Source organism: Camelus ferus, chromosome 13 (assembly GCF_009834535.1).
Source record: "Camelus ferus isolate YT-003-E chromosome 13, BCGSAC_Cfer_1.0, whole genome shotgun sequence".
Classification (NCBI taxonomy): Eukaryota; Metazoa; Chordata; class Mammalia; order Artiodactyla; family Camelidae; genus Camelus; species Camelus ferus.
In genome coordinates this window covers 7,148,452-7,162,648 of record NC_045708.1, presented here as the reverse complement: position 1 = coordinate 7,162,648, position 14,197 = coordinate 7,148,452, and the positions used below count along the sequence as shown (strand labels likewise).

The 14,197-nt window shown below is 59.6% G+C and overlaps 1 protein-coding gene across 1 annotated transcript in view; it reads left to right on the top strand.

The window, feature by feature from the left end:
- The window catches only part of CASZ1 (castor zinc finger 1), a 57,086-nt gene extending 48,071 nt beyond the window's left edge, over window positions 1-9,015 (top strand). The window contains 5 exon segments of the mRNA XM_032495166.1: window positions 27-198; window positions 2,120-2,271; window positions 2,456-2,597; window positions 5,363-6,120; window positions 6,122-9,015. Coding sequence (XP_032351057.1) covers window positions 27-198; window positions 2,120-2,271; window positions 2,456-2,597; window positions 5,363-6,120; window positions 6,122-6,487 — 1,590 coding nt within the window. The 3' untranslated portion in view covers window positions 6,488-9,015.
- Window positions 9,016-14,197: the final 5,182 nt, after the last annotated feature.

Sequence of the window (14,197 nt, the reverse complement as noted above, 5' to 3'; positions counted from 1 at the left end):
CCTGACTCTTCTGTCCTCCCCTGCAGCACTGCGAGTTCCGGATGCGCGGGCACTACCACTGTCTCCGGACCGGCTGCTACTTTGTGACCAACATCACCACCAAGCTGCCATGGCACATAAAGAAGCACGAGAAAGCTGAGCGGCGGGCAGCCAACGGATTCAAGTACTTCACCAAGCGTGAGGAGTGCGGCAGGCTAGGTACCGAAGGCCAGGGCCGGGGGAGGGAATTGCAGCAAGTGGCAGGGCTGTGGCTCTTCCCCCTGAGGCCCTGGTGGCCTGGGCCATCTCTCCTGCGACCCACTTCTTGCCCCTGCACATCAGGCTTCATGTTTTGTTAAAAATGACATGGATATCACAGGCCAGGCTTGTCAAACCAGGTAAACAGTCCAAACCCCAAGAGCCCAGGAAAAGGGGCAAGGGTGACTCAGAGCGCTGCACCTCCGCTCCCCCCGGGGAAAATGCCTGGAGCCTCGTCTCTGGTGTACAGGCCTCCACTTGATTCCTTTTCCTTTTCTTTTCAAGAGGGCCTTGCAGGTAAGTCTTAGGAACGCCTGGAGTTCACTGCCCTGGGATCTCTTCCCATGGCTTTAACTACCAGGGTTTTATCCAGGTTGGACTGTGGTTTATTCATTGTTCAGCACACATTTATTGAGGAGCTGCTATGTGCCGGGCTCTGTGCTCTTGCAGTAAGTGGGGTGGAGGGTGGCAGATGAGGTAGTTTTTGAGTTTTTGAGTGTTTGCTGTAGCCAGCACCGGGCTTGGTGCTGGGGATCTGGTGGAACAAGCAGGCACACTGTGGACTCAGCTAGCGCATCGGTGACCTGGGGTGACCTGGAAGGAGGTGGCCATGGGGCAAGGAAGAGGAAGCCACAGGTGGTCCTGAGCTCTGCTGCAGGTGCCATGGAGTTAACTCCGCTGCTGAGAGCTGAGCCCTCTGCAGGGAAGGTGTCCCCCCTCCCCGCCCTGGAACAAGGCCTCTCTGGGAAGCTCATTGGCCTCAGTTTGCCCTGGGGATGCCATGGAGAGAGGGCTCCAGGGCCAGCAGACAGAGGGCACGGCTCACCCTCCGGCCTCAGGATGGAGCCACATGTTTATGGGCCTGCAGATGTGAGGCAGGAATCTGCCCAGGAAGAGACTAGAAACTAGAAGGCAGGTGGGAGCCAGGCAGGCTGGGCGCAGACACCCAGGCCACATGCAAGGCCTTTTGTGACTCAGGTGGTCATGGTGGCAGGGTCCTGGGGAGCAGAGGCGGGGCTGCTGCCTGCAGCAGACTGGCCATTGCATAGGGGAAGGGGGAGATTCTCCAAGTCAGCTGCCAGAAAAAAAGGGAAACACACCTTTCCTGCAAGTATTAATTCAAAAATAATTCATAACCTGAGAGAGGGCTGGTAATCATGGCAACAGATGTCAACACTCGGCGGCCTGTGCTGCGCCTGGGCTCAGTTTACAGATGTCAGGGGATTCTGCAGTTACCGGTATTTACTCAACTTTGGGTGTTTTTGGTGGTAGTTGGGGCCAAACAAAGCTGGGGGATGATATAAGACACCTGGCCAGCGCAGGTGCCACGGCAACGGGCAGGCCTTCACCTGCCCTTTGCTGATACCGTTTCAATCCGGCCTGCTCTATTTGTTCTCAGCCCAGAGCAAAGCAGAGGTGGGTGGGGGCAGGGCAGAGGGCCAGCCGGCCTGCGGCCATCTCAGCAAGTCTGGGGGCAGGTGGCATCTGGGCTCCCCAGAGAGATGTGGGGACGGGTGGCATGCTGGGAGGCGGCTGATCTAGTGGATAGGCCTTAGGGTCCCCTGCCTTGGAGCCCCTGCACCTCTCAGCGTGTGGGGCAGGGAGGGGGAGCCGGCCTGCCTTGTCACATGTCTCCATGCTAGGCTAGAGGGGAAGCCCAGGCTTTGGACAGCCTGGTGGCCTGGGACTTTCTGGGGGTGGGGTAGGGTGGTACAAGCCCTCCTCATAGGAACACCACCTTGGGGGAAGTACGTCTTTCCCAGACGCCATCTGCTTTGTTGGCCGCATTCCCTGTGCTCAGAACAGAGCCCAGCATGCAGTGGGTGCCGTGAGCGCTGGCCAGTCGGGGGAGGCTCATGGCCGAGGGGGGCTGTGTCCACAGGCTGCAAGTACAACCAGGTGAACAGCCACTTCCACTGCATCCGGGAGGGCTGCCAGTTCTCCTTTCTCCTCAAGCACCAGATGACCTCCCACGCCCGGAAGCACATGCGGAGGATGCTGGGGAAGAACTTCGATCGCGTGCCCCCCTCCCAGGTGAGAGCCAGGCGCAGGCAGGCCGTCCCCCCCCCGTCCCCCGCCCAGGGTGCCAATAGGGCATCACCCTCGTCACGCTCTTGCTTCCAGATGGTGGGCCAGGCCACCCAAAGCAACAGGTGGCCCCTTGGGGGTGATACGGCCCCCAGCCCAGCTTCCTCAGGGTCCCCACACTTCCTTTCAGGGCCCCCCGAGCCTGATGGACACTGAGACAGACGAGTACATGGATTACACCGGCTGCAGCCCGGGCGCCATGTCCTCCGAGTCCTCCACCATGGACCGAAGCTGCTCCAGCACCCCCGTGGGCAACGAGAGCACCGCAGCAGGTGAGCAGGCGGCCAGGGAGGGACGTCGGGGGCCAGGAGCTCCCAGCCTGGGACAGGCCCCTCCTCCCCAGGCCCAGCAATGCTGGGTTCAGCTTAGGACAGGAGGTTCATGGTCAAGCAGCCCCAAAAGAGGATGAGCCAATGTGTGGCAGAGCCAGCTGGTCTGAGGGACATGTGTCATTGAGGCCACCTCCTGCCACCCAGCCCAGCTCCCCAGCACTCTGCCCTCAGCTTCTGTTTCCAGGAGGAGACCCAGGCTTGGGCTTTCTGAGAGCTGTCGGTTAAAACGGCACAGCCCCCGGCCAGGGGGCAAGTGGGCCCCAGCGGCTCTGGCCCCAGAGTGGGGTCCGCCTCAGCCCACTGTGACCTGCGCCTGCACTGCCTCCCCCTCCCATTCTCTCTCTCGTCTGCCACTTCCCCCTTCTCTTCTCTGTGGCCTCTGTCTGCTCCTCATCTGTCCACACATTTTCATCATACTTGCTTCTGCCATTGGGTTTCTCATTTTGGTTCTTTTTTGTTTGTTCTTTGTTTTGGTTTTCTTTTTTTTTTTTTTTTTTTTTTTTTTCTGCTTCTCTCCACCCTCTCCAGGCTGCCCGGCTCCTCCTCCTCCTCCTCTTCCTCCTCCTGCTGCTGCTGGTGATGAGGCTGCCCGCGTGGCTCCGCAGCCCCCACTGACCCCATCCTTCTCTCCGGCCGTGCTCCGGGCGCCCCTCCCCTCCCTCCCATGTCTCTTTTCTCCACCCTGTCTCTCATACTCTCTGCTCAGCGCCACTCTCGGAGCCGCCCAGGGCCTGGCCCACCCCATCAGCAGCCCGCCCAGCTTCCCGCCCATCACTGCCACTCCAACTCCAGTAAAAAGTGACGTCCCCCTAGTTCAGGACGCCGCAGGTAACTCACACATGCCTTCTCCACCAGTGTCTGTCACCCTAGCCGACCCTCGAGATCCTCGAGACTGTGGTCCAGGTTCTGATCCTTTTCTGCAGCCTTCCGGGCCAAGGACAGGGCCTCCCAGCATCCCTCACAGCCCAGCACCGCCCAAGATCAGAGAGCCTGGTCCTTGTCCCAAGGACAGCTCCTCTCGGCTCCTGCTCAGCACTGGGCAGGCCAGAAGGTCACCACCAGGGCTCCCTGGGGTTCATTCCATCTCAGCAACTGGCCAGAGCCCCGAGATGGCCATGTCTGCCCCACCCCTTGATTCCTGCTTCAAGGCCAAGCCCATCCCTTCTGCTCTGGGAAATTCACCTATGGCCTGGCACAAGGGAGGGCCAGAGATGCTCTTGGGAAAGCTACTGGGGCCTGGGACCTGTCCGGTCTGGAGGGTCCTGACACCAGCCTCGACCCCCAGCCCCAGAGCCAAGCAGGAAGAGGCCCAGGCCCTGGGCAGTATTCAACAGCCAAGGTGCCTCCTGGTCCCACCCTGTATCTGCTGCCCCACGGGCACAGGGCCTGCCCTGCACTGCCCTTTGGTGTAGTCATCACCCTGACTCTGCCTCCTCCTCCATTCATTTCTACCTCACATTCTGTCTGAGTGCCAGGCACTGGGCTAGCCCAGGGGGATGGTAAAGAGCAAGGCAGAGGGTCCCCCCACATGGAATTCAGCCCAGGGGAAGTTCTGTCATTGACATAACCAGATAGAGCCTTGTGACTTCAGACCCAAAGCAGCCACTCCTCACCCACCTGGATCCCCAGGCCCCAGGCCCTCCCTTGCCCGCTGCCGGGTACCCCAGCCCATCGTAGTCCTTGTTTCTCTCCACCTGCTGAGGGTGGGGGACTTGGTCTAGTTCCCAGGTGGACAGTGCAGCAGGGTAGATTACAGGCAGGTTCAGGAGGACTGGGAGGTCAGTGTGTGGGGGAAGCCTGGAGGGTGCCCACCCTACCCCCTGGGTAGGCTAGGCCTGGGGCAAGGAGGGGGCGGTGCTAGGATGGCTGCCCCTCCCCAGCTGCCTGTGCAGCCACAGGGAGCTGCTCTCCCCTCACCCTGAACGGAAAGAGACTAACGAAGGCACAACTACACAGTGGATTGGGTGGCCCTAGTAACAGGGCATCGTAAGCCCAGAGAGGCAGTTGGGGCCAGGAGATAGGGCACAGATAGACACCCATCCGCTGGCTGAGTCCTTACTCCAGTCCTGGCCCCTCAGCAGAGCTGCCTTCTAATCTACTTGGGGCAGAAAACCCCAAGACCTTAAAGAACCTCCTGGCACCAAGGAGAAGGTGTCCCTCGGGGCAGGGAGTTACAGCTCCAAACAGCCCCAGGGCGCTTGGCATCCCTGCTGGGAGTGGGCCGGTCCCATGCACAGACAGGAGGGCAGCCGGGGAAACTGGTTAGCCAGCGGGAGAAGGAGCCGGCCTGTCCCTCATTAGAGGCGGCCGTGTGATGGCGTCCTGGCCCCTGTCCAACTTGTGTAATTACACTCTGCCGACCTAGATTCCCCCTTCAGCTTCAATTAGCGCCAGGACGTGTCCTCACTTCCCACCCATACTGGCCAAGAAGCAGCCACCACATCCCCTAGAGCCACTTGTTCTGCCACCCACCAAGGCAGACACCCATGTGGCCGTCCTGCAGGCATGGGATGACCCAGGGGGACACCTGGGGCTCCCCGGCTGTCCTGAGGTAGTTAATAGGAGAGACCCCCAGAGCCACGGGAAGCCGAGGAGTTGTTCCCAAATGCTGCCTTCTGGCCACCATGCTGGGACTGGGGACCCCTGGAGGGTGCGATCCTGGGAATGGTGCCCACGTGGGCTACTGATCCGGCCCTCCTCCCCAGGGAACACCATCTCCATGCCGACAGCCTCGGGGGCCAAAAAGCGCTTCTGGATTATTGAGGACATGTCGCCCTTCGGCAAGCGGCGCAAGACAGCCTCCTCTCGCAAGATGCTGGACGAGGGCATGATGCTGGAGGGCTTCCGGCGCTTCGACCTCTACGAGGACTGCAAGGACGCGGCCTGCCAGTTCTCCCTCAAGGTCACCCACTACCACTGCACGCGCGAGAACTGCGGCTACAAGTTCTGTGGGCGCACGCACATGTACAAGCACGCGCAGCACCACGACCGCGTGGACAACCTCGTGCTGGACGACTTCAAGCGCTTCAAGGCCTCGCTCAGCTGCCACTTCGCCGACTGCCCCTTCTCGGGCACCAGCACGCACTTCCACTGCCTGCGCTGCCGCTTCCGCTGCACCGACAGCACGAAGGTCACGGCGCACCGCAAGCACCACGGCAAGCAGGACGTGATCAGCGCCGCGGGCTTTTGCCAGTTCAGCTCCAGCGCCGACTGCGCCGTGCCCGACTGCAAGTACAAGCTCAAGTGCTCACACTTCCACTGCACCTACCCCGGCTGCCGCCACACTGTCGTGGGCATGTCGCAGATGGACTCGCACAAGCGCAAGCACGAGAAGCAGGAGCGCGGCGAGCCGCCCGCCGCCTCCCCCGGCGCCGAGGGCCCCGCGCCCGGCCCCGCCGCCGGCCCAGACGGCCCGCTGCCCCCGGGCGCCGAGCCCGCCGGGGCCCTGCTCTTCCTGCCCAGTGGCCGCCGCGGGCCTGGGCCGGGGGCCGGGCGACGCCGGTGACCCCGGCCCGCCCGACGCCCTCGGGCCCTGCGCCGGCCCCGCCGCGCCCGCGGCCGGCCCCGCGGCCGGCGAGTCCTCGCAGGAGGACGAGGAGGAGGAGCTGGAGCTGAATGAGGAGGAGGCGGACGACGACGAGGACGACGACGAGGAGGACGACGAGGAGGACGACGACGACGAGGACGAGGACGACGACGAGGACCTGCGCACCGACTCGGAGGAGTCGCTGCCCGAGGCGGTGGTGGGGCCGGGGGCGCAGAGCCCGGAGCTGGCGGCCCTCGGCGCCCCCGCGCCCTCCGGCCCCGCGCCCGCCGCCGCCTCCCCTTAGCCGCCGGGCCGCGTGGCGCGCGGGGGGCCGCCCGGGCGCCCTCGGGGTCTTAACTCTTCATTCTCCTATCGTTATTATTACTTTTGTAAGAAACGGTATTTATGTGTAACGCTTCCTTTGTACAGAGCTAGGTGTTGGCTGTGGTTCCGGCGTCGGGAGGCGCTCCGGGCTCGGGGCTGCCCCGCCGGCCCCGCCGGTGCTTCCGGACCCCGAGTCCGTCTCAGGACAGAGGCGGGGGCCTCCCTTTGGTGCTCCCGGGCCGCCCCCGCGCCCGCCCGCCCCGCCCGCCCCGCCCGCCGCGGCAGCTCAACGGCCGAAGGACAGAGGCTGCCGGGGACCCTCCTCTAGCTGCAGGTCGGGGATCTTCTTCAGGGAAATAGAAGGTGCTCTTGTCCGGGGTGCGCACGAGGAGCAGGGGTCCCGGGGAGCGGCGGGGCGGGGCGAGGCGGGCGCCGGCCCCAAACTCCCTCCCCGCGCCGGACCCCGGGCCCGCGACCGCGCCGGGGGGATTCCTCATTGCTCAGGACTGTGACTGGCGCTGGGGGTTGCTGCGACCCCCGCCCCCCACCACCAGAGGCGCCAGCACCTGTAGCATCGGGCAGGGCCTCCCATTCGTGCAGCTAAGACCCTCCCTCCTGGTCCTGGGGGAGGGCGGGGCAGAAGGCGACCGTACGGGTGACAGGGACCGCAGGGGCGGGGTGCCTCATGGAATTGGCAGTGATGAGAGCTCGGGGTCATTCTGTCCCCACTGCCGGCCCGGCCTTGGTGTCTGCTTCCAGGGTTGGGGCCTGGGAAGGGGCGTGCCTCCGTCTGCTCGGTGACTCTCGCCCTAGGGCTGTTCTGGGTCCCAGACGGAAGAGCAGACAGTGCTTGGCCCGCAGGGGGTCTCAGCCACCCAGGCAACGAGAACAGGAAGGATGCGACTGTTTGGGGCTTTAATATTCTACATGGGGAAAAATGCGAATAAGTTGTACAGTATTTTTCCTGTAAAGGTTATTATTCTACATAGAACAAAAGAAAACAGAAGCAGACAGGCGGCTAGAGCACAGCCGCCTCGGACCAGCCCTGGAGTTGGAGACCCGAGTGCAATTGCTCACGTGGGATTCTTGTTTAGCATTTTAGTTTAGAGGCCTTACCAGTTTGAGGCTGTCTGTCTTTACACTAGCACTGATGGGAGCTGCGTGATTCCAACTTTTAACTTGAATTTTGTAGAGACAAGAAAAAAGGACTATTATTGTTGATACAAGTTTGTAGTTAATTTAATATTTGAGTTTTTCTCTATTGGTTATGCGTGTGGCTTTTTCGGGCTTTTTTTTTTTTTTTTCCAGTTTATTATTTTGTTTGGGATACTTTTTTGTTGGTGCAACACATCCAGATTTGGTTCCCTTTGCAAAATATCCCCCCAGCCTCCCTCAAGAATGAGGTCACCAAGGCCAGAGCTGGGGGCTCTGTCTGGCAGGCACATGCCTGGCCAGTGGCTCCAAGGGCGACAGGGACCAAGGGCAGGCTGCCCAAGGCCCCACCTGTTCACCTTCTCTCCACTCCAGGCCACCAGCCCGTCTTAGGTTGGACCCTGTGACATGGCCACAGGGAGCGTGCCAGGCCCAGCCTAGGGGAGTGGCTGTCACCCAGAACCTCCTCCCCATAGGTCTCCAAGGGAAACCTGGCCTGGCTGGGGTGGGGGGGCTGGAGGTTTACTGTTTACTTTTACTTTTTTTTTTTTTTTTTTGGTCCTCTTGGCTGCCCACAGCCAGAAAGCCAGGATCCTCTGAACTGGAGAGGGAGCAGGGAGGGAGGATCGGTCAGATGGAGTGTACCCGATTCAACAGGAAACAAATGATTTTCTAGAACAGCCCCTACCAGAGCCTCCTGAATTCTGTGGGCACCACGTGCTGCTGCTGAGCATTTGCCCAGACTTTGTGCCCGACCACAGAACCGGGGCGTCTGTGGAAGGAGTTTTGTAAAGGAAAAAACAAAAAAACATTTTTCAATGTAGCAAAATCAAACAAAAAAAAAAAAAAAAAAGAAGAAGAAGATGCCGACAGTGCGAAGTCTAGCCTTTTGTAACCTTCATATTGCACACTAGGACTATAAGCCATTGCTAGCTCATTTTGAATTTTAACGTGTAATTTTTGTTTTATTTTCTTTCCGTGGGGAAAACAATGCTTGATCCACCAATGCTCTTTTTAATGTTTTATAACTATGTATGTGTATATATATAAATATAAAATAATATGTATGCACATATGTGTGTATATATCTATATGTATATACATATATAGATATATAGAGATATATAGAGAGGTTTTGAGATGAAAAATGCAGAACGTGAAAACCGAACTGAACAGCGTGTGCTCTGATTACTTGAATCTGGTCTCCTCGGCACCTGGTTATTAAGAACTGAATATTTTTCCACTTGAATTTAGTGCTATTAGAAATTTAATATATGTGTTTTATTTATTTGATTTTTTTTGCATGACTGATGCAAGGTTTGACATTTTCACTCAATAAAAACTGGAAAAAAAAAACTATCAAGTTATCTTTTATTTTTAAAATCAGCCCCAAGTGGCTGGCAGTGACCTAGCCATGCCAGGTGGCACAGCCACCACAGTCGGGCTCTGTGTGCCAAGGCAGGGAGGGGAGGAGGGTGTCGGTCACCCTTCAACCCTGGCAGGGAAGAGGGCAGACCAGTTTCGCCCCGGGATGGGGCCAAGTTCTCCAGGATAGCTGGGGACAGACAGTGGGGGACTCAGGCACTGCCTGGCTGGAAGTTACCTCCTTTCCCAGCCCCGAGGAGGCTCCAGAGCTGACCCGCGTAGATGTCTTGGGCCTTGGGCAGAGGCTCCAGAGGCGCGCAGGCCCCCACCTGGCCAGCCCTTGCCCCTTAAAGCCAGGGCTACTGGGCAGGCACTTGGCAGGGTCATCCCTCTGCCTCCTCCCTCGGCTCCTTCCTCCTTCCTGCAGGAACCTGCCTGGGCTGGGAACGGGAACAGTGCGTACCCGGATCCGATCTGGATGCTGGCTCAGCTCCTGCCTGGGGCACGCAGGGGCAGAGCCAGAGGGGGCCAATTCCTGGGTCTGTAGCCCCCAGCCCCAGGCCTGAGCTGCTGGCCCCGGTGGCACCACAGCTGGGGCTCCCTTAGAAGCCTGGGTGGTGCGAGCACAGCCACCAGGCCCCGCCCAGAGCGCAGGCCTCATGCCTGGACCACCCTGACACTTCTCCATGTTGACCCGATTCTCAGTAAAGCTCATCCTCTGTGCCATCTTGCCAGCCTTGCCCTGAGCTAACCTCCCACCAGGTGGCCAGGCGTCCCAGGGCCCCTGGGAGGAGACGTGATGTGTGCTGGGCCCCCGGCGCTCCTCCGCCAGAGCAGCATCTCGCTGGGTGTCACACCCCTGCAACCAGCGCACTGCTTTCCTGGGGGGGACCAAGGGGCTGCACTGCTCCCAGGGCCCTGCTCAATGTCGTTTCCACCACAGAAGCCTCGTGTCTAACCCAGCCCCAGCCCCAGCCCTTTCCCTTTCTTCCTTTCTCCTGGAACGCGGCCCACAGGCTATTTACATAAATATGTTTGTAACAGACGTGAAAATACATACTTTTTTCTGTCTTATTAAAATGTTCAAGTTGGAACTCGCCTATTGTTTGTGGATATCTCGATTTTGTTAAATAAAACAGTGACTAATTTATGCGATAAAACACAAGTTCAACAAATTAAAACCATTATTGGAGCTTCACAGGCCCTGGTGGGCGAAGCTGCCCTCCCGCGGGGCCTGAGGGGAGGCAGGGAGCCAGGCCCCAACCTCAGCCGGGTGGGTGGGTGGTGCGACCACAGGGCTCCCTCTGGGCACCGCTGCCGTGGCATCCAGGCAGGGCCCACAGAGGCTCCAACTCCAGCTGGGGCCCAGGGGAGAACGGACAGGGACTCAGGGTAGACGCCCCCAAAACTGCCCCCTCCCCAGCTGCCCCCAGGTCTCCTGGGCCTGGATGGACCTCAGCGGACCCATACATGGTGGACAGGAGGCCCAGTCTTGCTGTGCACCAGCTTCCAGGCTTGACCCAGGACAAGACAGGGCCCCTGCACTGAGCCCAGGGAAGGGGGCACTAGGTCTCAGGGCACTCCTCAGAAGAGCCTCAGGGTGACGAAGGTCTAGGACCACAGGAAGCTGCACCCAGGCCAGCCCACAGCCCTGAGCCCAGGCACTGCCCACTGAGCCCATGGCCTCCGCCCCCAGGAGGGAGGGGCCTGCAGCCGCGGCGGTACTCCACCTCAGGGGTGCAGAGTGGGCTCGGGCCCCACGAGTCTCCCTGTGGCTTGTCGGACTCATCAGGAATTGCAGTAAAACATGTTTTCATTATGGGCTTTAACTAGCTGTAGTGGTGTGACGCTCCTACACCCAAACTGGGGCAAATTCAAGAGTTTTGTAACCTCTTGGAAAGAGCCAGAACCAGCTGCACAGGCTCACGCGGAGCTCAGTGGCCTGCCCACCTCCCACAGACCGGGCCCGGCTTGGGTGCTACCAGCAACTGAGCCACCCACGGGAGCCGGGCCTCAGCAGTCACAGGCAGCCCAGCGCCAGCCCCCCTGGACTCACAGCGACAGGGCAGCCCCTCCCCGGGCAGCATGGCCAGCATGTCCGGTCAACCCAGGAGAAGGCGGCTTGTTGTTCCTTCACGAGGGGTGGCTCTGGCCCCACAGGCAGCCTTGGCCCAGGGCCAACAGGACCCAGGAAGCAGGGCGGGCGGCAGAACCCCTCAGACCAGCTGGAGTCCTGGGGACCTTGCAGGGAATGAACAGGGGCCAGACCTGTGCGACCCTCGCCGGAAGAAGCCACCTCACCCTCTTGAGAGGCCAGAAAGAAAGCACCTGCCAGGAGCCCACAGCAGCACAGGGACAGATGGAAAGACCCAGCTGCCTCTCTTCCTGTGAGCACCACACTCTACACCACCCGAGGCTTTTTCTCCACCAAAGAGCCCCAAGGCCCTGCCCAGAGCCTCCCTGAGGCCCAGCAGCTGCACCTTGGATCTACAGGGCATCCTGGAACTAATGGCCTGAAACATCCTCCCAGAACTGCCGGGCCAGGGACATGGAGGGCTGGGCACCTGAGTTTCCAAAGTGTATTTAAAAATGTGTCCCAGTCACTGTAAAGAAGATCCTCCCAGGATTTGTCAGCCTAGGAAAGGCTGCAGGCGTTTTCCTTATAAAATAATAAAATTTCATCTCTTCTTCTAGAACAGCATGAGGTTTAAAGTGCTTGATGAAGGTAAACTATTAAGGTTTGTTCACCACTTGGGAAAAGCACCCCACACCGCTGGAGACGGCGAGACGGCAAGCTCCACCCTGAGTCAGAGCGCGCGCCCGGGGCGGGGATGGGGGCGGGGATACAGCTATCGTGGAGGTGGCAGTCACACACCAACACCGCGCCCTGGAGGTGTCTGCCCCTGGCAGGGGGTGGCTGATCCTGGGGTGGGAAACACCTGTGTCAGGTGAAGGAGCAGGGGCCAGAGCGGGGTCCGGGGCAAGGAGGGGTCAGCCAGGACGGGGGTCTACCCCCAGGTGAGTGCTTCACCTGCGGCTGGAGCCATCCCAACCTTCGGGGTCTCGCTGGCGCCTTCTTGCCTGATTCATCTGGAGACTCCGACCTTCTTCTCTGGATGCCTTGGCAGAAACAATTTTAAACAAACAGATGAAGAAACACTAAGGATTAAGTAAACTCCTGAAGATCAAGTTGTCAGGCCCGTCTGCCTGCCCTTCCTCCTCCTTGGGCTCTGGGGCAGGGCCTGGGGCTGGGGTGGGGCTGGGACAGTCACCAGAGGAGAGGGAGGTTCTGGCCTCAGTGTCCTGGCTGGGCACAGGGGGAGGCCAGGGGAGAAACCTTCCAGAGAACCCCTCTCCTCCCACATGGTGTGAGCCTCTGGGGACACACGATTCACTTCCAGTGAGACAAGCAAGTCACACAACACCGAAAAGGAACTTCCCATCTTTATTTTAAAAAGAGGGAGAGAGAGAGACTACGTACCACACCGTGAAACCAAGCGGAGAGGAGGCAGGGGGGTTCTGGACTCTCTATTCCTTTCCATATCGATTGGGTTTTTAAACATCAGATATGTATTTCCACAATACGAAAAAAAGAAAACATTTACAAACTCAGCATCCTTTTTCCCTCACCCAGACGCTCCCTTCCCCGCTGGGGTGTCCCAGGACACCGATGCCTGGCCCTCGCGGAAGGGGGCCGATCAGCAGGCAGAGGGAGTAGCTGCCTCACCCGCTCTGGGGGCGTCGCAAAGAGCAGGGAGCTGGGGCTGCCCTAGGCAGGGCCCTGTCCAAGACAGAGCCCACAAGCAACCCAGGGCAGCTGGGGGGACCTCAGGGGCCAGAGGGCCCATCCTGCAGCCTCTGAGCACTGGGGCAAGTTCTTTCTTAAAAGACACTTCACAAAAATACTTGGTAATTGAGTTTAATAATCTTCTCCCTTCCAGAAAGGGCCTGACAGGCGCTGCCTGCTGCTCACTTCTGCCCCATTCCAAATATTTTTACCTTATTTGGATGAAATGCATTATTTTTCTAATGAAAGGCTTTTTTTTTTCAAAGGGCTGTTTTCCCTCCGTCCAGCAGCTGCCTTTATTAGGCAGCACTCACGCCGTTTTGGGGAGGGGTTTTTTTCCTCCCTGAAATCACGCCAGAATCTCTGTCCTCAAAAGCCGAAATCCGTGCTCAGGACCCACAAGGCAAAAGGCCCCTGGGGCCCAGGTTTCCATCGTTTCCCCCCGCAGTGAGTCCAGGAACCCACAAGACTACCGACCCCCCAGGTTGGAGAAAACGCTCCCCATGGTGACAGCTGTCCCCACCCCAGCAGCTCTGGCTGCGTCTCTGTCCCAGGCCACCTGCCCTCTGGCCACCCCCACCCCCGTCTGGTCCCATTGTAGGAGCAGCCTCTGCAAAATTAGAGACCGTGAGAAATGGCCACCAAGTAAAGAGGGGACCTCATGCAGGGCCCAGGTTTCCACTCACAGAGGTCAGAGGGTGGGAAACCCTGTCTCCAGCCCCTGAGGCCGAGGGATGCTTCCACCTGAGCCGCCAGCCCTCTGCTCATCCATCCCAGGTCTGCCCACCTGGCTCCCAGACACTGGGACCCCTTGGCAGACTGGGCTGGAAGCCCTTGGGGACTGAGAACCCTGGCTTCTACAGGGATGGCAAGGAGCAGAGGTAACTCAAGTGGGCTCTGCCTGGCCCTAGGGAGCACGTGGCGGAAAAACAGAGAGCCGGGATGTCACGTGAGGTTATAAGCATCAAAGACAAAACCAGAGAAACCAGGCTGGATGCTCAGAGGGTCAGGGAGAGGCCAGTTGCCATGACCTGACACCTCCAGAGGGCCCCCCAGCCTGCGAGTCAGTTTGCTGCAGGAGCCTGAAAAGGGGGTCTGGGCAGAAGGTGAAATGTTTTCTGAGACAAGACAGCCCCAATGCCAAGTCTCTCACCCTCAGCCGGCGGTGTCCTCCCTCCCCGGGCCAGGCGGGCAGGAGGCCGGGTGCCGTGGTCAGGAGGCCACGGGCCTCCCTGGAGGGTACATACCGGGCTGCAGCAACACCTCCGTGGCCGCTGTCCCTGCACTTTGTTTCCAGAGCCTCTGTGCCTACACAAGGCACTGGACGTGACCAGGCCCTCTGTCCCCACGCACGGCCACAGCACCGGGGGCTCCAGGGAGCGGAAT